The sequence below is a fragment of the Eulemur rufifrons genome, chromosome 8, assembly GCF_041146395.1.
Source record: "Eulemur rufifrons isolate Redbay chromosome 8, OSU_ERuf_1, whole genome shotgun sequence".
NCBI lineage: Eukaryota > Metazoa > Chordata > Mammalia > Primates > Lemuridae > Eulemur > Eulemur rufifrons.
In genome coordinates this window covers 74,320,488-74,342,585 of record NC_090990.1, presented here as the reverse complement: position 1 = coordinate 74,342,585, position 22,098 = coordinate 74,320,488, and the positions used below count along the sequence as shown (strand labels likewise).

At 45.6% G+C, this 22,098-nt stretch overlaps 1 protein-coding gene across 1 annotated transcript in view; it reads left to right on the top strand.

Annotated features, from left to right (window-relative positions):
* The window catches only part of ABCA4 (ATP binding cassette subfamily A member 4), a 131,765-nt gene that overhangs the window by 42,751 nt on the left and 66,916 nt on the right, over positions 1 to 22,098 (top strand). The window contains exons 9-14 of the mRNA XM_069480195.1: positions 497 to 636; positions 1,269 to 1,385; positions 2,050 to 2,247; positions 17,407 to 17,612; positions 17,955 to 18,131; positions 20,059 to 20,281. Coding sequence (XP_069336296.1) covers positions 497 to 636; positions 1,269 to 1,385; positions 2,050 to 2,247; positions 17,407 to 17,612; positions 17,955 to 18,131; positions 20,059 to 20,281 — 1,061 coding nt within the window. The remainder of the gene's footprint in view (positions 1 to 496; positions 637 to 1,268; positions 1,386 to 2,049; positions 2,248 to 17,406; positions 17,613 to 17,954; positions 18,132 to 20,058; positions 20,282 to 22,098) is intronic.

The following is a 22,098-nucleotide window of genomic DNA, read 5'->3' as shown; positions in this document are numbered from 1 at the left end:
GGAAGAAATGCAACTGGGTGACCTTCTAGTTAAAAATTGAAAAGAGGCAACATGGGACACACCAAAAGTAGTTGGGCCCTAAGATAGCTACGCACAACAAAGAGGTTAAGTAGCTAATTGAAGGGAAGTTATTGAGGTTCAAACTGAGATTCCAGGGGGGGCCTTGTTTGGCCTCTCAGTCCCTTTCATCTGAGAATAGCCTCTGTTCCTTGCAGTAATCACAAGCAGGCTTCTCAGCTTCCTTCTAAAGCAGAATAAGCCACAGGGCAAGCCTCGTCCTTTGTTTCTCCAATGAGGCCATTATCGAGAGGCACTGTGGCATTTTGTTACTAATGATGAGATTGTTATTGGTGGGGTACAGCCTATTAATTTAGGTTATTTGTCAAATCCTCCAACATGGAGTTGAACGAAACATATGATGTGGATACATTAATGACTATGTTTAGTTATGGGCAACAGGGAGTTTCTATAAAATCTGTCCCTTCTTTCCTGGCAGCGTCCTTTTGTAATGCGTGGATCCAGAGCCTGGAGTCAAACCCTTTAACCAAAATAGCCTGGAGGGCAGCAAAGCCTTTGCTGATGGGAAAAATCCTCTTCACTCCTGATTCCCCTGCAGCCCGAAGGATACTGAAGAATGTAAGATCCCAGCTGGTCTTGCCCCTTGGACCTTGGACCTCCCAGAAGAATGCTTGTGTGTGTGCATGTGTATTTTTTAATGTGCCCTCCTGGCAGCAAGTCTCATGTTGTTTTTGCTAAGTGGACTCTCGGGTTTCCTCCCCCATCCGCAGTCATCATTGGAATGCTTTGCTCCAGTGCCCCTGCCTGGGGCCTCCCTCTCCATTGCAGCAGACAGTGAGGTTTTCTTTCCCACTGCTTGAGTTATATCCCTAATGGAAGGGTTCACAATTCTCTGAATCCTGGCTACCGGGAACAGACAAAGATAGGGAGGGAGGGAGGAAGAGTATTTGCTCATAGGGAGTTCAAATCTAGCTTCAATGAGGTTCTGAGACAATAACATCATCAATATTACATGTACTCTGAGATGCTAAGAAATTAGGTTTTGTCCATCCAGGAGGTTGGGAAATGGCAGACTGTTCTGGGAAATGTCAGTGAGATTGAGAAAATAAAAACTCTTCCTTGAAAAGCTTTTCCCTAACATTAAGGGTCCAGGGCAGGAAAGACACATCCAAAGGTTCTCTCTCACTTCTTTCTCTCTGTTCTTGTCTCTGTCTCTCTCTCTCTCTCTCTCTCTCTCTCTCTGGTTTTAGGCCAACTCAACTTTCGAAGAACTGGAGCGTGTTAGGAAGTTGCTCAAAGCCTGGGAAGAAGTGGGGCCCCAGATCTGGTACTTCTTTGACAAGAGCACACAGATGACCATGATCAGAGTACGGATGGGTTAGAGGATAGATGGGGAGGGGAGGGGAGGAAAAGGGCCGGGAGAGTTCCATTTGTTTCCTTTTCCCATGAAAAAGCTAATCGCCACTGGAGTTAGATAAAAATACAACAAGCAGAGCCCAAAGGTCCTGGTTCCAGAAGCTGTCACCAAGTGGAGGCACTGACTTTAGATGGAAAATATGTTTCTTGAATTTTAGGGGGAAAATCTAAAAACTGCCACAAGACCAGTGGCTTCCTGGAGTTTCTTGCTTTTATGAATTAACTTGAGGGCCTCAGATTCAATGGGGCATCTTCCCAAGGGGCCAGCTCTGTAACTGCAAAGATGGTTGAAGGTCTCATTTCCAGCTTCAGAAAGCCAATACAAGAGTCCTATATAGCAAGAATAATCAAAAGAGAACCAAAAAATCCATAAGAAAAAGAAAGCTTCTCATATACCATTTTCGTGGCCCCCCTCCCACTCCCCTGCCCCATATACATCTTCCCTCTATTGGGGAAAATGGGATATAGATAGATCTGTCTTATAGTGGAAGAAAACCCACTAGCTTTTTAGGAAGTCATAGAGTATCCTTAACTGTTAAAAATGAAAATGGCCTAAGAACAAGACCGAAGATCCTGTGGAATTTCTAAGCTGTGACTATATTTCTTCTTCCCAAGGACACGCTGGCGAACCCGGCAGTAAAAGCCTTTTTGAGTAGGGAGCTCGGTGAAGAAGGTATCACTGCCGAAGCCATTCTAAACTTCCTCTATACGGGTTCTCCGGAGAGCCGAGATGATGACATGGCCAACTTCGACTGGAGGGACATATTTAACATCACGGATCGCACCCTGCGCCTGGTTAATCAATACCTGGAGGTAAGAGGCACAAAGCCACCTGAAGGCCACGGTGGGCCCCTTGAAGACAGCCCCCTGGGTGGGGCCAGAGATCCCTCAGCAAGTCAAGTGGTCTTGGGTTTAAGCTTTCATTTTCTCCACTGAAGAAACAAGAATTCCCATAGCTCCTAACAGATCCTGTCCTCTAACGACTTACCACAATTAAAGCGGTTCCCACTCCACATCTCCTTCCTCCTAACTGCTCCCTCACTCCTCAGCTGGTTCCTTCTCCCTTGTAGCCCTGAAAGCATCCATGTCTGTCTTCAACTGTCTCCTGTCTGCCATTGCTTCAGTGACAACCTGTGGCCAGTGTGTGTCCACTAAACCTCAAGTTCCGAGGTCCCACTGCTTGCTGGACACTCTGCTCTCAGGTTCTACAAGCACATCAGACTCAACATGTCCAAAAATAAAATTTATGTTCTCCGTCCCCATAAAACCTATCCTCCTCCTGCATTTCCTATCCTGATTAATGTCATCAGCATTTGCCCAAATTTTCAAGCTAGGGATGGGATTTTAGGGTCATCCTTAATTTTCTTTCTTCTTCACCCTCCACACAACAGCTATGGTTTATGGAGTGTTACTTTGTCCCAAAGGCTGTGCTAAGTGCTTTTACATACATTGGCTGTCTTTAATCATCACAACTCTGAAATGCAAACTGTTATCACTCCCAATTTACAGCTGCAGAAGGTGAGGCTTAAGGAGGTAAATAAGATTCTGGGTCACAGCTGTTAGGAGTAGCGAACAGAATCCAGACCTGGGTGTGCCCTTCTGAGCTCCCTCCTGGAGTTCTGACTCCTCTACCTCTGAAATACCTTTCAACTCTGCCTCTTGCCTTCCAGGCTCTCTGAGGACTGGAGGCCCTGTCATCTCTGTGCTAGCTTGTTCTAAGGGCTTCCTCCCTGGACTCCAGGTCCAGCCTCTGTTGGCCCAGGCATTCCTCCACGCTGACACCAGAGTTCCATTCTGATCACACATCTGCTTGCATCGTTCTCCCGTTCACAATCTTAATGACTCAGTCCCCAAAGAACACAAGTCCCTTCCACATCTGCCCCACCCCACCTGCCCAGAGCTCGCTGCACACCCTGGGCTCTGCTACATCAGCCCTTTCACACCCTCAGGCATTCTGTCATTCCCGGGGTTCCACCCTCTGCAAATGCCATTTTCTTTGCCCATTTATTAGAACTCTTTTGGTCACAAGCTTTTTTGGTTGAACAAAAAGAGAATTCATGGCTGAATATAAGCTTGAAGTTCGGGGGTGTCTAGGAGCTGAGTGCCACTGTGAGACCCCATGTCCTCCATCTCAGGCCTCAGCTTGCCCCTGCCCAGCTGCGTCCCTGGCCAGGCCTTCTCTGTCGATGGTGCCTCAGCTGCTCACAGCCCCCAGCAGTCCTCTGTACACCAAAAATTCTGCAGAAAGAGGGAGTGGCTTTCCCACAGCAGAAGCAATACTCCCAGAGAGTTCCCCCCGGCCTGGCCCCTACATCCCACCCTGAGCCTCTCAGGGGATTGTGTGCTCTGCTGGGGAGGCCAGGGCCATCTGCCCGCCACGGGGGGGGTGGGGGGGGCATTCCTATGAGCAGGATTACTGTAAGGTGGGGGAGGATGTTTCCAAAAGAAGAAACGCAGGGTAGAAAAGTGTTTGTCCACCAGAGCCTGAATGACTGTCCGTTTCCCAATCTATTGAGCTTCTACTCATTCTGTTTGAGACTCAGCTCTCAAGTGTCATTTCTGCTTCTACATAGGTTTAGTTACTCAGTCCTCCATGTTTCCTGGCCCTCTCTCCACACCTCTCTTAGAGCCCTGAGCAAGTTAGATTAGAGTTAGGTGGTGATGTGTCCATCCCTGGCTGAACTGCTAGACTGGAGTGACCCAGCCTCAGGGAGCATGTCTTTGTCATTTTCAAATTCTCAACCCCACACCCCCAGGGAATATCTCTGTGTAAGGGCCAGTCACACTCACCTGGGGGCCAGGTCTGGGCCTCAAATCATCTAGAACCATTAGAAGGTAGAAGGTGCTCTGAGCAATAGGAGAGTTAAGCTGAGAGCGCTCCTATCCCAGACTCGGAGGTCCTGAGGATAACTAGGGAGGAAATGCCTGGCTCTCCCTGCACCAGGTGCTCTTGAGGACTCCCTGCTGCCCTGGCACCACCAGAATTTCCCCAAGGTATGTGACTCTTCCTCTCTGGAACGCTGGAAGTGGCGGCCCAGGCTCCCCGGGTGGCTTTTCAGAAGCAGCAGCACCAAAGTTCAGGTAATTGCTAAGCTTGTCTGAAGACAAGAATGACCTTGAGTCCTTTTTTTTTTTTTTTGAGACAGAGTGTCGCTCTGTTGCCCAGGCTAGAGTGCCGTGGAGTCAGCCTAGCTCACAGCAACCTCAAACTCCTGGGCTCAAACGATCCTCCTGCCTCAGCCTCCTGAATAGCTGGGACTACAGGCACATGCCACCATGCCTGGCTAATTTTTTCTATTTTTAGCAGAGATGAGGTCTCGCTCTTGTTCAGGTGGGTCTCAAACTCTTGACCTCAGGCGATTCACCTACCTCAGCCTCCTAGAGTGCTGGAATTATAGGCATGAGCCACCATGCCTGGTCTTGAGTGCTTTCTACAAAACAGATTCCTGAACATCAACCCAGATGGGCTGACTCAGAATTTCCAGGGAAGAGGCCTAGTGATCTGTATGTTTACAGACCTATTAGATTTGTGGGGTCTTGGAATTCCCTTGTACAATTACTCACTTGACATCACCCTCCTCTTGTGGGGCTCTACGTGCCGAGCACATATCCCTGGCCAGGCCACCACCTGTCCAGTGTGCTTACAACATAGGCAGCCCCATTCACGGCACATAGTTGGAGGAGAGGGGCTCTAGTCCTTTATTCTTGCAGAATTGAGTTCAGTGGCTTTCACACTGTTTTGTGAGGTACTATAAAGAATAATACTTCTTATCTTTTGTTCGACTTGACATTTGTATCATGACATGTATGTCTTTTTTTCTTGAAGGATTATATTTCCCATGTAGCTTGTGCTTAATGCAGCACCAGACACCCAACATGTACTTGATATACATTAATTGTTTAAATGATTATGAATTTGGTGTCTGGACCCAGACTACCTGGGTTTAAATCCCCTACTATTTTTGCCTCAGCTTCTACATCTGTAAAATGAGGAAATTAATAGTAGTTACCTAATACGCTTGTTATGGGACGTAAATGAGCTAATATATGCAAAGCACTGACATATAATAAGCACTTAATAAATATTAAGTTTTAAATAGAACATAAACAAAAAAATACTGCTTAGGAGGAGGAATTAGTGGCTCTTGTAAATCAGGCCCAGCCTCCTCCTCTGGGATCATGAAGCTGCTGCCCACATCCCACCTCAGCCCCCCGAATTCTGAGGGTCTCGGAGCAAAGGCCACCGTGGGATAGGGATTCCTAAGAGGGGTTTTCATGTGGCAGAAGCCCAGTAGGTATGTTGATGGGTTTCTCATCTTCCTGCCCTGGGGACAGTGGAGTAAGGAACTGAGAGGAGGAGATGGTAGGAAGGAGATGTGCAGTGAGGAAGAAACAAATCACTGCAATTCATCCTGGATTTTTCTGTTTTTGTTCTTGTGTTTTGGGAAGGTGGGAGGAGTCTGGAAAATCCCCCCCACCCCACCCTGAGGATCGCTCAGTAGCACACAGGGCGTGAAAACCTTTGCTGATGGCTCCAGAGCTCTCTCCAGGACAGGAAAGCAAGCATGTAAGGTGGCCTGGGGCTCTCTTTTTCAATAATAGGACTTGTACTAAAGGTTTGAAAATTTCCTCCTTGGCCAGGGTCCATGCCTGCTTCCCTGCCTATCCCAAAAAAAATCATTTAAGGACAATTAAGCAAAAATACTCTTTAAAATGAAAATTGTGTCTACCCAGGTCAATGTGGAACTCGACTGTGATACTGAAGAATAATAGAAACTCTGAGAACTGAGAGCAAACCTTTAAGTCTTTTGTCATTATAGGAAATGGGAGTGATTCAGTAGGTTCAATTACTAGAAGGGCTAAAACCCCTTCCTTCCTGCTTAGGGGGAGGCAACTTGGAGGGTGTCCCTTTCCCCTGAATCTGCCTGGCTGGTCACTTGCAGGCACCGACTTAGGCTACTGCTTATGGGACCTTCTCACCTGTCCTGTGAGGACAAATGGACCAAGATCTCTGCTTCTTATCAGCTCTGCCACTATGAGAAAGTCACTTTACCCCTTCAAGCCTCTATTTTTTTATCTGCAAAACTCCAAATACTAATACAATGGACCTAGGATTAGGGTTGTTGCTGAGGACAAAATGAGCCGAGTGGCAGGGCATTTAGCACATCCACGTCATTATTAGCCAGGCTTTGCTCTTCCTCTGCCAGGTGGGGGTGGCAATGGGTGGCTGTGATGAGATGAGAGTGCTGGACTCACAGTAGAGACATTCGGTACGTGGCAGCTGTCACTGTGAACCACCTGGATGTCTACCCCGAAAAGCCATTGGCCAAGTGAGACGTGTACCTTTTTCTCAGATTCAAAAGCCTTGTGCAAACATTATCCAGGGACTGTAAAGTTGCTCTTCACATCAGGCTTGGTGAATTGGCGGAGGATCAAGAAGTGTCGGACCACTCCTAACGGACCAGGAGGGTGGCTCCAGCACCATTCTGGCACTTTTATGGACGATGGCCCCCGTGGCTCTGGAACTTTTCTCATCCTCAGACCACCTCCTCGATAAGGGCTTCTGTAATCTCATTCATCCCAACTATGTTCTCTTTTTTCCTCTGCTACTCCTACCCTTAGTGGGGCGTGGGGAGGGGCACAGAAAGATCCCCTGGTTAGAAGGTGGGCAGTGGACTCAGAAAAGGGACAATGGTGAAATTTTGGGAGCCTCACAACTGACATGGGAGAGATTGGCTTCTGATCACCTTCTCCAAATCCAAGGAGAGTGAGGGCAAATGAGTCCTCGTATAGATAACTATCTTAAACTGGTATGTGTATACATTTATATTACACATGTAATAAGACACATATATATTAATTTATGTGTCTCTATTCACATACATTTTGCTTCTGGAGAAAAGCACAATTAGAAAAATTAATAAAGTATTCCTCTGATTACCCTTTAGTTAAACATACACACCCTTCCCTTTGGATTTCTTTGTTTAGAAAAAGGGTAAGCCTGGCACAAATTATATATTTAGAGCTCACAGTATTTTAATTTCATAGTATATTTGAATTTCAGGTCTTGAATTTCACATTGGGAAGCTGAATTCAGCCAAACTTTAATATGAAAATACCGCTGGTCAAGGCATAAAATTGTACTTTAACCAGTAACAACTACCTTTCTCTAAGCCTTGAAAAAAACATGTCTTTATTAACTGTTTTTTTCCTCTGCTGTCAACAGTCAGTATATGTGCATAACTTTATTGTCGACATGGTGATTATCTTATTGATGACCTATCAGTAGCTGGATTTTTTGGACTATTTTTCCTCTGTACCTTGCATGCTCCTGGCCACATGCCACCATCACTTAACCAGAATGTACTCAGGGAATGTATTTTTCAGGCTAGCCTAAGAAAAAAATAGGATTAGGAAGATAGAGCTGCTGATCGTGTAATGTACTTTAGAGTCAGATGTATAGAATTTGCAAATTGTCCTATTGCTTTCTTTCCTCTGTTAATTTATTGACTCCAGATATGCACTGGGAGGCTAGTAAGAAATTGAGGGAGAATTAGGAAGAGCACAGAAGCCTACGCCATGAGAGCAATATTGTTTCAAGGGCCATGAACTAGATCGTAAGCAACTGACAATGACCTTATTGTAGACCTCTTAAATCTCTCAGAAACATAGAACTGGGCTGAGGAAGGAAAATGCAGGTGGGGGTTGGTGGGCTCGTGGGTGGGGGGAAGGGACTTATACTGAACCTGCTATGAGCCAGCCACATGTTGACCTATTCCCATGTCATCTCAGGCAACCTACCTGCCTGGTAGGCACGGTTGGTGTCATTTTATAGAATTTTAAAAGAGCCTCAAAGGGGTTGACTGCCTAACGTACCACAACAGGAAATAGAGGACCCGGAATTCCAATCCAAATCTGTCTGGCTCTGATGAGGAAGTTCTTTCCCCTATAATATGCAGGGCACATTAATAGGGGGCTCAGCAAGTATTGTTTGGATAAATTATATGAGTCCAATGAGAGAAGCAACTGTTTTGTAATATATAGGATAACAGGCACTTTTATGATTGGGTATTTTCTATTTGAAAATAATCAGATTACAGTAGTCAACCAAAAAGATTGGAATTCATTCAGTCATTGGCACATTTGCATTTATTAAACTACCTACATCTGAATAAGTGCTGTGAATCCCTGACCCCCTAGATGCTCACATTCTATTTAGAGAGAGAAGCAAGTCATCAAATAGTACCATAGTAGTGGTATTGCAAAGAACTGGTAGAACATAATTCAGTCTGATGGGGTAGAAACAAGTTGCACAAATACAAATTCAAAATGTCCCAGATCCTCCAAGCGTTGCCAATTCTTCCTCCAGATTCTCTCCGAAATGCCCGCTTCTTCTCCCTATTCATGTGGGAGAAGAAGCTGGGAGGCCTGCCCTGTCTCTCCCAGCTGTTTGCCTCCAGCTCTGCAGTGACTCTCATTGCTGTAAAGGGGAAGACCTTCCTTAATGACTCTTCCCTGTTTTATGGAACTTCCCCAGGCCTCCTGCCATGCAAGGCTGAGCCTTTTCCTCCTCGGCTTCCTGGTCAGCAGCCACATGCACGCCTCAGGACTCAGATCCTGTGTTTCAGGCCTTCTCCCACGTGCCATTCCGTCCGTCCAAGCCCTTGATCACTATTTGTTCATACGCCTCCCCACCTTCAAAGGCTGAAATTGTCTTACCTTTTTGACTTCCTAACTTACCCGAGTAGAGCACAGTGGCATAAAGTAGATGCCCGTAAATGCTGCCCTGGGCCTAAAAGTTTGAATTTGCTTGCTAAGCAAGGCAAGAAAGACAACTTTCGGGCAAAAGGAAGAGCACAGCAAAGTGCAGAGGTGTCGCTGCAGCGCAGGGGAGAAGCCATAGTGTCTGGAGTCAGCCAGCATGGCCCGTGAAAGCTTCATCCTGTGGGAGACAGGGCATCATCTCTAGCACCTATTTAGGGGCTTTATGATTGGGAGCAACATTGCTGTTTCACAACCTGAAAAATGAGGATCTTAACTTGGCATGCAGTTCAGGTGGCATTCACAGGTGTGGCTGACTCGGGTGTTTGTGACCAGAATGTGGTCAGATGGGTCAGTGCAAGCTCTGTTTTATCAAATGTTTTGAATATAGTAGCACCCAGCTCCCCGAGTTGTTGGAATGATTCAACAAGGTTCTTTGAGTGCGAAAGTGCAGTTGTCGGCCAGGTGATTATGGGGACCCACATAGGTGGTTTACCTTTGGACCCAGCTAGACAGCAAGCATTACTTGGTAGCTTTGCCTCAGTGTGAGTCTTTGTGTTCCAACTTGTGTCATTATTGCATTTAATTTATTTTAGAAACAGACATTTTTTAACAACTGTGCATTTCCTGTCCCTTTGTTTCCCAGTCGTGGTGTGTTTCCTCACACTCTGTGGGTGAACATTTCAGATGTCAGTTCGAGGTGCCTAGTGTACAAAATAAAATTTATTGCAGTGCCTTTGGCCTCTAATTCACCATCCCAACCAACTCAAATAGCCCAAAGCTATTTTGTCCTGTGGCTTTTTCCATGTAGGGGGAAATAAATCTTGAATGTTACTGTTTAGATCTGCCAGGAAATTCATTCTGGGATGTTTGCCCACATCCATTGGCATTTTTCAAAAAGAACCCCAGGTGTCTACATTGACACCAGTAGGGCCACTTGAGCCCTCCGTTGGCATTCACCAGCTGCTTTGTTCTCAGCCTCAGCTCAGGAGTTAAAGATGTGAGAGGCAGGATTATAGAGCCAACGTCTCTCAGGGCACAGCAGCTCCCTGAAGACCTCAACCCTGGCACGTCCCGGGTCTATCAGTCAAAATATGGCGGCTTATGCCACAGCGCCAGCACAGGGCCCAGCCCCCTTGATGACCAAGTTCAAATAGAAAGAGAGATTTTCTTTCTTTCTTTGCCTCCACTAGGCATTGTTTCCCACCTAACAGATAATTTAATGAATCTATTACTTAATATGTTTGAATTAGAGACAGAGAGGTCACAGTTGAAAAAGGAAGCCTGCTGCTACTGCGGCTTGTCCTCCCAAGGTGGTGTTTGATTTAGCTGTGTAAACAAATGACTGCATTCTCCAGAGGTCTTGAACACAGCTGCCTGCTCTGGACAGCTCGAACCTCTTCCGCTAGGGTGAACTCTGCTTCCTGGTGAGTCCCAGCAAAACAACCAACAAAGAGCTGTAGGACTTACGTGGACTTCAAATGGTAGTGATCCTGCCACTTGGGTTCGGCTACAGCAGTTGGGAACTGAAGGGAAGGAGGAAACCTCTTTCTTGCTTTATTGCCCTTGGCTGTTATAGGGCATTACAATGGTTCTCATTGAGATTCTGAACTCCGGCTGCAACCTTTGCCCAGAGTCTGTCTCTGAGGCCATAAGACACTGTCTATTTATTCAGTGAATATCCCCTTTGAATTCTTTTCCCAAAAGTGGTGCTAGGTTTATGTTGAGCCCCTTACACTGGCCAGTTCTTATCTACCTACTTTCTTCTCTAACATCCATGATTGCAGTTTCTCCCCGCGTAGAACCAGATAGCTTTTACAGATAGATTCCATGGCCTCAGCCTCATTAAAACCTACTATGTTCTAACTTAAAAGCTAATCAGGCCAGATCAAATATATCAAAATCAAGAACTTCCACTGAGGGTTTACTCATTCATCTCTGTCTCCCAAACATACTCATGCACACTCTTGCACTAATATGCATGTGAATTGGCCAAGATTTTAACTTCAGGGATCAGAGCAAGTACCAATAGGGAATGAGGTCACTTGCTGTGAGGCAGGTGGCTTCCCCATGAGAATGCAAGGCTGTCATGAGTCATACCCCAGAGGATGACCCAGGACTTCTGACTCATATCCAAAGCAGCTTCCACAATTGCTCTGCCTTGACCTCAGAGAGATTTGGGGAGGATGACATTCTGGATTGGCTTTATAAGACCTTCCTCTGGGCAGAGTTGTCTGACTTCCACCTAATGACCAATGAGCAGCTAGTGAACACCAGTGGATTAGGACTCACCCCCTCCCTCTATTGCCCAGGTGGGACATGGGCTTTGGCTTCTGTCCATAACATTGTTCTACTGGATAAGGTGCTGTGGATCAGCTCAGGATGGAGTGTGTTCCCAGAGATATTATTTAAAGAAAATAAGTCCCTTCCTCCTCTTATAAACAGCTGTCATGTATAAAAGGTAACCTGGCAGGGGATTAAATGTCACTTGACTTGGTTGACTTTCAAGATATTTTGCAAAAACAACAATAAAGATGGTATTTATTGAGTCCTCATTATTTGAGACAGTTTAGTGTACTATAGTGGTTAAAAACACATACTCTATCCAGAGGAGGTTTACCTTGTGCCTCATGCATGAACTTGGAGTGACAATAGTAACTGACCTCATAAGGTTGTTCTGAGGATGAAATGAGTTAATATGAGTAAAATCCTTGGACCAGTTTTGGCCACATAGTAAGTCTTCAGTGAGCATCAGCTTTTATTCTTACAGTGAGGCACTTGTTAAGCTCTCTGCAAGCCCCATCTCCTGTGATCCTTAGAACAAACCTATGGGGTAAGGCCTATCTCAATTTTACAGGTGGGGAAACAGAAGCCACAAAATTGGGAAACAGCAAGTGGGGATGGCGTTCAGATCTGCAGGATTCTTAAACACGACACTACACCACTTTCTAAGATGAGGAAGGCAAAGCAACTTTGAAAACGGGTCAGATGTTTCAGGGTAGAAATGAGTGTTTGAGAACCTTTTAAGTCTTTTTTTTCCAAGAGACTATCAGGGTGCAAATCTAGGGGGACACTTCAGGAAACATGACTATGAATCAGCTGCCTGGCAAACCAGCCAGGATGGAGCCCACATCATCACAGGAGTCAATAACGTCACTGAAAAGATCAGCCACTTATTCCCACATGTCTTCCTTAAAAGACATGAAAGGGGAGTTCAAAGGGAATGGGCTAGATAGCTCTGAAAGCCACATTATTAAAACGTATTTGTTTTTACTAGCTTTTTTGTTTTAAGAGTTATGCACTTGTTAGAACCATAGCAAAAATTCACTTTTTATGAATTTCTCCTAGTTTATCATGTGATTCTGGGGTACACAGGGTTATGTTCAAAACACACAAAGCAATTCAACTCAGTATTGAAGCTCCGTCATGAGAAATTACTATTTCAGAGACCACAATGAACAAGACATGGCCCTGACGTCAAGGAACTTACTGTGTCTAGAGCTGTGCTGACCAATACAATAACCGGAAGCCACATGTGGCTATTTAAATGTAAATTAATTCCATCCTTGCAGAAAGCTCTACTGGAGAGTGCTGCTCTGGGCCAGAGATCTTCTTGTTCAGGAATGTTGTGCCGGGTTTTGTGGTTGGAGTGTGGCTTTCTGTCAGGGTAGTGGGCAGGGAGCAGCACCACGCTGCAGGCTCTGCGTAGAAGACATGGATGCAGAGCTTGCCTCTGACCTGTACTGACCCTGGGCAAGGCCCTTAGCTCCTCAGATCTCAGTTTCTTCACCAGCAAAGCAAGAACATCGGACCACAAGACCTCTAAGACTCTATCCAAATGCCCTGTGGCTCTGAGTGAATTGGGAGAACATTCTATGTATGTGTCATGACAGGAAGTACAGAGAAGATGTTTCATCCCCCCCAAATAATTTTGTTTTTCATTTTAGAAATTGAATTTCAGATTCACTCTAATTGCCAATTCTAAAATTCTATTAGGTTAGTGCAAAAGGAATTGTGCATTTGGGCCGTGAATTTTAAATCATTATAACTAGACTCAAACACATTTTTATTAATCAAAATAGGAACCATTACAATCAATACATTTTTTGCCAATGAGAAATAAGTTTGTTTATTCCTGTAGCGTAAAAGTTCATGCTTCCAGATTCAACGAACTCTTGAAAAGCATTTTCCCCATCCTGCTGGTTGTGGATGCGTTTTCCCTGCAAAAAGTTGTAGAGATGCTTGAAGAAGTGGTAGATACTTAAAGAAGTGGTAGTACATTGGCAAGAGGTCAGGTGAATATGGTAGATGAGGCAACACTCCGTAGCCCAATTGGTTCAACTTTTGAAGCATTGGTTGTGCAACATGCAGTCAGGCGTTGTCGTGGAGAAGAATTGGGCTCTTTCTGTTGACCAATGCCCGCTGCAGGCATTGCAGTTTTCGGTGCATCTCATTGATTTGCTGAGCATACTTCTCAGATGTAATGGTTTTGCCGGGATTCAGAAAGCTATAATGGATCAGACTGGCAGCGGACCACCAAACAGTGACCGTGACCTTTTCTTGGTACAAGTTTGGCTTTGGGAAGTGCTTACGCTTCCCAACCACTGAGCTGGTCATGGCCAGTTGCTGTGTAAAATCGACTTTTCATCACATGTCACAATCTGATCCAGAAATGGTTCGTTGTTGCGTACAAGAAGAGAAGACGACACTTCAAAATGACGATTGTTTTGATTTTCGGTCAGCTCATGAGGCATCCACTTATGAGCTTTTTCACCTTTCCAATTTGCTCAAATGCTGAGCAACCATAGAATGGTCGCTATTGAGTTCTTCGGCAACTTCTTGTGCAGTTGTAAGAGGATCAGCTTTGATGATTGCTCTCAATTGGTCGTTGTCAACTTCCAATGGCTGGCCACTGTGCTCCTCCTCATCTTCAAGGCTCTCGTCTCCTTTGCAAAACTTCTTGAGCCACCACTGACTGTATGTTCCTTAGCAGTTCCTGGGCCAAATGCGTTGTTGATGTTTCGCGTTGTCTCTGCTGCCTTACGACCCATTTTGAACTCGAATAAGAAAATCACTCAAATTTGCTTTTTGTCTAACATCATTTCCATAGTCTAAAATAAATATAAAATAAACAGCAAGTAATAAGTCATTAGCAAAAAAACATAAGGCAAGAAATGATGTATAACATAACCACATTTATTTAAGAATGTATTCCAATGTCAAATGGCAAATTTCAACAATATAAGACTGCAATTACTTTTGCACCAAGCTAATATATGTGTAGTTCTACACTTGACAAACTGATTACGTGAAATTACATTATTACTCATTTTTGTAGAACATCAGTGTCTCCCTAAAGCAAACTTAAATGTGTATTTTTTAATGTGCTCCAGCAGTTCAACTCTGAAGGCTCCTTGCCAAGCAGCAGACTGTCACCATAGCAGTGTTAGTGGGTTAAATACTGACAGACACTGGGTTCCAGGCCCTTGGGTGGTGAGAGTCTACATATTAGATCCCCGCCCCCACGCCTGGCCACCACACACAAACTATTTATAAAATAGCAAACCTTACATTATTTCTTTTCAGAAAAAAACATACATTTATTGAGAACCTTTGGGGCATGACCTACTTAAGTATTTCATCTTATTTAAGGACTGGCCAGTATTAGGCTGGGCATTGCCTGTTTGCGAGAGTATAGCTGATTAAAGAAAGTTCTCCATTTCCCTTAACTCTTTGATATGTGACTATACTTACTGGTATTTGTTAAAGAAATATTAATTCCATTTCTTTTTAAAATAATTACCTCTTTAGTATGGTGTCACTTAAGCCTTGGCCCTCTAGATTTTTTTCCATGCACCTGTGTTCCTCTGCCCATGTCAGCTAGAAAGCAAACGGTTTCCTTGGTTTTCTTTCTTTGTATCGACAAAACTGAGAACATTGCATGGTGCCTGAGGGGGCACAGTTTAGTTCAGGAGACCCAAAGAGGGTGGGTTTGCAACACCTTGTTGTTCAAATACAACCCCTCAATATTCAGAGGCTTCTGGTTTGCGCTCTGACACCAGCGTGGGATTTGAGTGAGTTGGGTTGCCTGCTTCTTCGCAGCGCAGCAGAGCCTGGTTCTCTGTTTAGGTCTTTACAATCTGCCACCTTTCTCATTTCTTTATTTCTCCTGGTGATAGCTGTGTAACCAAACGAACTGGGGTTTGATATTTACTCTACACCTTGGGAACATTTCTCAGCCTCCTTGAGCCTAAGTTTCCGGGGCTGCAAAGTAAGGATAAATAATCCTGGCTGCTCTGCCTGCTTTGCAAGACGCTGTGAGCCGTGATGCAGACTGTGGCCGGGCTCTCCCTGCAGCTCCTGGTGCGACAGGAAGAACTCCAGGCCTGCAGCTGGAAAGCAGGGAAGGAACCCAGGCCGTCACTTTCTATCTGGGTGACCTCAGGTGGTTCCCCTGGAGTTCAGTGTCCTCTTCAGTAAAATGAGGATTCCAGGCAACTCCTGGGCTCTTTGTGGGAATTAATCTGTTCCTTAAAGCCTGAGGTCCACAGTGGCCCAGTGTACCTGCTTCCTCACGCCTTTGTCCTCTACCAGTTACCTTTAGGAAACATAGTCTGATCCTATATATCATACCCCACTTAAAGCCCTGCAGTGGCTCCTACTGCTCTTTAGGGCTGGCCCAGAACTCCCCTGGTCTCAGCACTGAAAGGCCTGTGTCCTGGAAGCCCCTCAGTTGGTTGGTCACATTCCGGGCAACAGTATTGTTCCACCCCTCTCTTAGGGCTTGTCTCTCATCTCTCACACGCGCCTTGCTCACCCTATGCTAGCTCCCTAGCTAGCTCGCTTGCCTCTGTGCCTTACAACTACCTGGGTGCTTTTTAAAAAACAGGGTGCCCTGGCCCTGTCTCTTGAGATTCTGATTTGTTTGAGTGGGGCCTGGTGTGGGTATCTTTAAAGCCCCCCAGTGGTTCTAAAGCTCAGCCATGGATGGGAACCACTGCTCTATCCTGCAAGTCGCTGGCCACCCCACACACTGTTCCCAGTGCCTGAGTTCATCTCCCCCTCCCCACCCCCACGTTCCTTTTTGAAGCTCATTCCTGCTGTCCTTCTCCTAACAGGAGTCTCTTCCTCCAAGCAGCCTTCCCTGACCCTCCAGGAAGACTTAGCTGCATCCCTCTACTGGGCTGCCGGAGTGCCCTGGCCTTGCTTTCATCAGAACCTGATCCTTCCACATTATGACTGTTGGTTTACTCCGATCCTCTCCCTCATTAGCTCTTGAGTTTCTTTCAGGAAGAGATCTTATCTTTCCTCCTTGTATCCCTGGAGCCCAGCAGGCTCTGGCACATTGCAGACTCTCAGTAAGTATTTGGTGAACAAATTAATCGAGACAAGGCCATCTGACCTCTTGTGAGTTACATTAGAAAGAAAGAAACATCGATGCAAATACCCTTGGTGATTATGGGAGCAAGAGATTAAGGAAAAAAAGCAGATGCAAGTATAATATAAATGCTTTAACAAATCTATACAAGTGGACAACCCTCATATTCAAATTTTTAAAAATTCTTTGTTTTCCTTTTTTGTGGGCAAAGGTTTTTTTTCCTCTTCTAGGAGGAGAAAAGAGACATGTTAGGGAAATTCCTCCTCTACCAGCATTACTTGTCATAAAATCATAATTGGAATTTCTCAGACTAAATCATTTTGGCTGTCTGTTATTTTCTTTCCTCCTTGTTCCTCCCTCAGCTGGCCACCCTGTGTGTTTGGAGAGAGCCAAGAAGGTTCAACGCTAGGAATGTTTCTCTCTCCCTTTAAAACTCTTTTATCGTCAGGCTTTCTGATCTTCAAAGCAGCCTGTAGCCAATGTGACCCCACTCCCTTGCCTCCCCATGCTGGGGAGTGAGAGCCGTGAGTATTTTTGTCATTTTGAGGACTTGCATATTTGGACAGCCTTCGACAGCTGGAAAGTGTGGTCCTCACTAACTCTGCAGGGATAAGAGCAAGTCAGCACTTCCAAGCCCCCTTGTGCCCCTACATCTAGACACATTGAAAAATTAACACCAGACTCTGGAGTTAAGCAAACATTAAGTTTAGAGGTCTCCTTGCATTTGACCCATCCCCTGGGGCAGCAGCACTTGTCCTCTGCCTTTTTTGGCTCAGCTGAGTCTCTGTGGTTGGTGCTCCTGACACTCTCTCAACCTTTGTGATTACCTACAGTGTTTGATCCTGGATAAGTTTGAAAGCTACGATGATGAAATTCAGCTCACCCATCGCGCTCTGTCTCTGCTGGAGGAAAACAGGTTCTGGGCTGGTGTGGTGTTCCCTGACATGTATCCCTGGACCAGCGCCCTGCCGCCCCATGTGAAGTACAAGATCCGGATGGACATAGATGTGGTGGAGAAAACCAATAAGATCAAAGACAGGTGATGTTTCAGACAGGGCTCGTTAGGTTTCTCCAAAGGCAGTGAGAAATTACGTTTGATAGAGAGTAAGGGATTGAGACTGGACTCAGTCTGTAAGTCAATAAAATTAAGTTACATAAAAGGAAATAAGATATTTCATAAAGCTCAATGTAGAGTCCTGAATGAAAGCAATTACAGAGTCACACTGTGGCTAATATTCAAAACTGAGAGTGTATTGTGAACTAGAAAACAGAATTGGACAATTTGGAAACGTTTAGGAGAAAGGTGAAGAGAGTGAGTTCTGAGTCGCCCTGTGGCCATTCCCATTCCCATCCTTTGTTCCTCTCTCCTGTGTCGTCTTAGGTACTGGGATTCTGGTCCCAGAGCTGATCCTGTGGAAGACTTCCGATACATCTGGGGCGGCTTTGCCTATCTGCAGGACATGGTTGAACAGGGGATCACGAGGAGTCAGACCGGGGCTGAGGCTCCGGTTGGAATCTACCTCCAGCAGATGCCTTACCCCTGCTTTGTGGATGACTCGTGAGTCCGAGGCTCCTGATCCTGCTCCCTGACAAGCTAATGGAGTGCTAGGTGGGGTAGGGTGGGCTGGGGTGCTCCTGGGGCTTCAATGTCTTTGGAGAGAGTCCCAGGGACTGGGGCCACACTGGGGAGTATGAGCCAGTGCAGTAGCAGGGAGAAAGAAGAGTTGGTGTTGTAGGTGGAAAAAGGAAGGGGAAAATTAAAGCAAGGGAAGTGAGCTTGGGGGAGGTGACAAAGGCTGTGTAAATTTCCCACTATGCAGTATGTTTGGTATGTGGAAGGGTTCTGGTCAGAGTGTTTGCCCGATGATTGCCAAATCAGCAAATTTGGACTCTGCATCACAAGTTGGTCTGGTTCCTAGGAGCCTCAGAATAATGCAGCTCCTTCCCTAATTAACATTCCCATGATGCATGCTTAATGAAAAGGTGGAGGAATGTGCTGGATGCGCCCAGGCTCTGCCTCCCTGACCACCTCAACCCCAGGCCTGGACAGCTGTTGGCCAGTAGCAAGCCAAGCAAGCAGCCTACTGTTTTGTTGAACAGGGGTTGGTAGAGAGAGGAACAGAGAGGGAGAGGGAGCTGGGAGGGCTCATTTGCCATGGCAGATGTGATAAGAAACCCCTAGGACAGACCTACAATTGGCTTAGGAATTTAGTTCCTAAAAAAAAAAAAAAGAAAGAAAACCCAGAAAGTTCACCATAGTGTACATGTAAATGTCTTTGAGGATCAGGGAGGAGAGAAACATACACAGCCTAGGAAGGGAAGAGTCAAATTGCCAGCGGGAGGAACAGTAACGTAAAACCCAGTATGGACACAGGAAACCCTCTCTTAACAGCTGTCCAGTTGGTTCTCCAGCCTCAGTTCTCCAGAAGACTAAAGAGATAACAGTGGCTGTTCTGCAGTTAGTTTGGGTTTGGACAATAGGCAGAGATGGGAAATGGAGCCAGGGGCAAAAGCCCAGGTCCACTTTTAGGATCAGAATGAGAGTGGCTGGCAGAGAAGTGGGGTGGGTGTGAGGCAGTAGGGACTAAAGTCATCCAGTGTGGGAGAGTCCCCTGCTGGCCAGGCCCAGAAGTGCATGCTTTATGAAGTATGATCTCTCTCTAGGGCCATCTTGAGTGAAACCCTCCCACACTGGAATTGGGCCTTTCCTGTGACAACACCCAACGGTTTTCCATAGATAACAATCCCAAGGGCTTTACTGCACATCAAGCACAGGGAAAACACGTGTAAAGTTCACAACAAAATAATTCCAGTATATCAAATCTATCCTGCTTGCTGCAGTGGATATCCCAGGGTCTACTCCACCTGGGCATGGCTGGCAGAGTCAGTGACTATTGGATCACTGATTTATTGATGGAGCATGTGTTTCTGAAAGTGCCATATTGATTAGTTATCTTGTGCCTCTTCCTGCATAACTAGGGTTTGACCTTCCAGGGCAGACAGTGCTGGGCTGGCTGACCCCTTTGGGAAGTCCAGTTATTGATCTCACTGACACCAGGTCCCTTTGTTTGTGTTCCACCCTTTGGGACCTCAGTGTTAGCATGTAGCTACCTATTCCAATTCCATCCACCTCATCAGTTCTGCAGTCTTTTCCTTACAGGGCCTTACAGGGAGGGTCTATACTGTGTGACATAGATGGTCTGATTTTATTTACACAGTTTACTTACATAGCATTCATCTGACCTAACCAGAAAGCCACCATCTTGCTCTAAAGAAAAAGTAATGCTTCAGGCAAACATGGAAGGTATTAAAGGATTCCAGCCCATTGAAAGCCCAGTGGAGATTTCTTTGCTTTCCTTTCCCACCACCTGGGTTTTGTTCTTAACACATTCATTCAACGCACATTTATTCTACCTTTTTTGAAGACTGCAGTCTGTCAAGTAGGGGGAACTCTAGTATTCTGCTTCTCTATCCTCTTCCCTTAGTTTTATGATCATCCTGAACCGCTGTTTCCCCATCTTCATGGTGCTGGCGTGGATCTACTCTGTCTCCATGACTGTAAAGGGCATTGTCCTGGAGAAGGAGTTGAGACTGAAGGAGACTTTGAAAAATCAGGGAGTCTCCAATGCAGTGATCTGGTGCACCTGGTTCCTGGACAGCTTCTCTATCATGTCAATGAGCATCTTCCTCCTGACAATATTCATCATGGTAAGCCACGTGGGGATGCCCAGAAAATCCTGAATAGCTTTATTCCTCCCACCTTTCCTTCTTTTAACAAATTTGTACCTAGATTAGTCATCTGGCCACCGAGGAGAGCATGACATCTAGCTTGCCAGCCCTTTCAGCCAAGGTGGAAGACACTCAGAGAGACAAAGTTGCCCCCAAGGAGCCCCTGTATCATAGCAGCTTTGCCTTTCGCACTTCCTGCCCAGGGAGCCACTGTCTGCAGAGACTTTCCAGCCTCATTCCATGACTATCTGGAGAAGCTGCCGTTAGCAGAGCCCAGCACAAGCTGATTGTGTTCAAAGGGGTCTTCTCTTTTTAAACACAGAGGAAATGAGTTTAGACAGTATTTGCCTGGGAATACCATTCCAACAACTGGCTAGAGTTGAAATGTGGAAAGCCTTTTCAGTGGCATTAGGGGAGGAAACCTGGACCATTTATTCATCACTATTTTGATCACACCATTCATGGCTTCACCAAAAAACATTCTGTGTATCTGAGCTCCCACCGCCATGGCTGGGAACTCAGTTTTAAGGTTTCTCTGGGATCCCCTTGGCCAAGAGCAGGTCCATTCAGTCAGCAAGAGGCTTAGGATTTTATTTTAGTTCACAGTCCTTAGCCAAACCCTGTGCTATAGTCTTATCAAAATAAATGCTGAGGATTGGTGGGGGCAGGTGGGCAGGGACAAAAAAAACAAATGCTGGGGTAGAGGGCATTCTGTACAAACAACCTGACCCCACCTGGATGCAGCTTTAAGTTTGCAAGGGCACCAAAGCTCTCCAGAGATGCGGGGAAAGACTCTTTGTCTTCCTCTAGGGTCCCTTATTCTTTCCTATCCCTCGGTCTGCTCTTTTTCCCAGTACCAAGATATTTTATATCCTCAGAGTTAAAGGAGTCAAAATGCGTAAACTTGCAATGGCCCTGAGACTTTGCCTGACTCGTTGCTGATAAGCCCCATTAAGATCTGCCTTTCCTAAGAATGGGCCATTAGGACTTCAAAGCTTTTAGGATGTGAGGTAAAGAATGTTCACTGAGAGTTTCTTGCACAAAGGGATTTCTCCTTGTGGGAACCAGAACATTGTTCCAGTGATGACGGAAACAAAGCATTCCACACCAAAATAGGGTTTTCCTTTGATCCACTCTCCCATCTTTCCCTTTTCCTTTCCTCCCCACCTCAGCTATGCAGAAAGAAACTGGAAGCAAGGACAATGGGAAGGTTTCAGTGTTATTCAAGCTATTCTGAACAAAAAGAAAAGTGGTCATTAGAGAAAGCCACAGCCAGTGAAACTGAGACTTACATCTCTGGCTTAAGTCAGTGAGAACTGATACAGTTCTAGAAGTTTGTAGGACTTTGTTTTGAGGTAGGATAAAAAATCTATTTCATTCTTCTGAGAATAGCAACAAGTACCTTAAAGTTCTTCTAGTCCAAAGCCATATGTTCAGCCATAGCCTTGCTTAAGGGAAAGGTGTGGGGCTTTCCAGGGTGATATGGAGCACTCTTTGACAAACAAAATCAGGAGCTCTAAGTCCTAATTTTTATTTTGACTTTTATTTAGATTTCCTCAGACTTTGATTCTAGTTAAACATGGGTCTCTTCCACCGTCCCCTACCCCTTTGCTGTTTGTTTGATTCCACTTCTCAATCTGTTCTGTCAGTGCCCAGCAGGTGTGGGAGCAGGAAGGAGAAATAGTGGCCAAAGCAGACAAATGGCACATTTGTTCCATTTAGCTCTCATATGCCCATGCCAGATATTGCTACGGTCTCTCTTTTCCACTGAAAGGAACTCGGTGCCTCAGGGAACC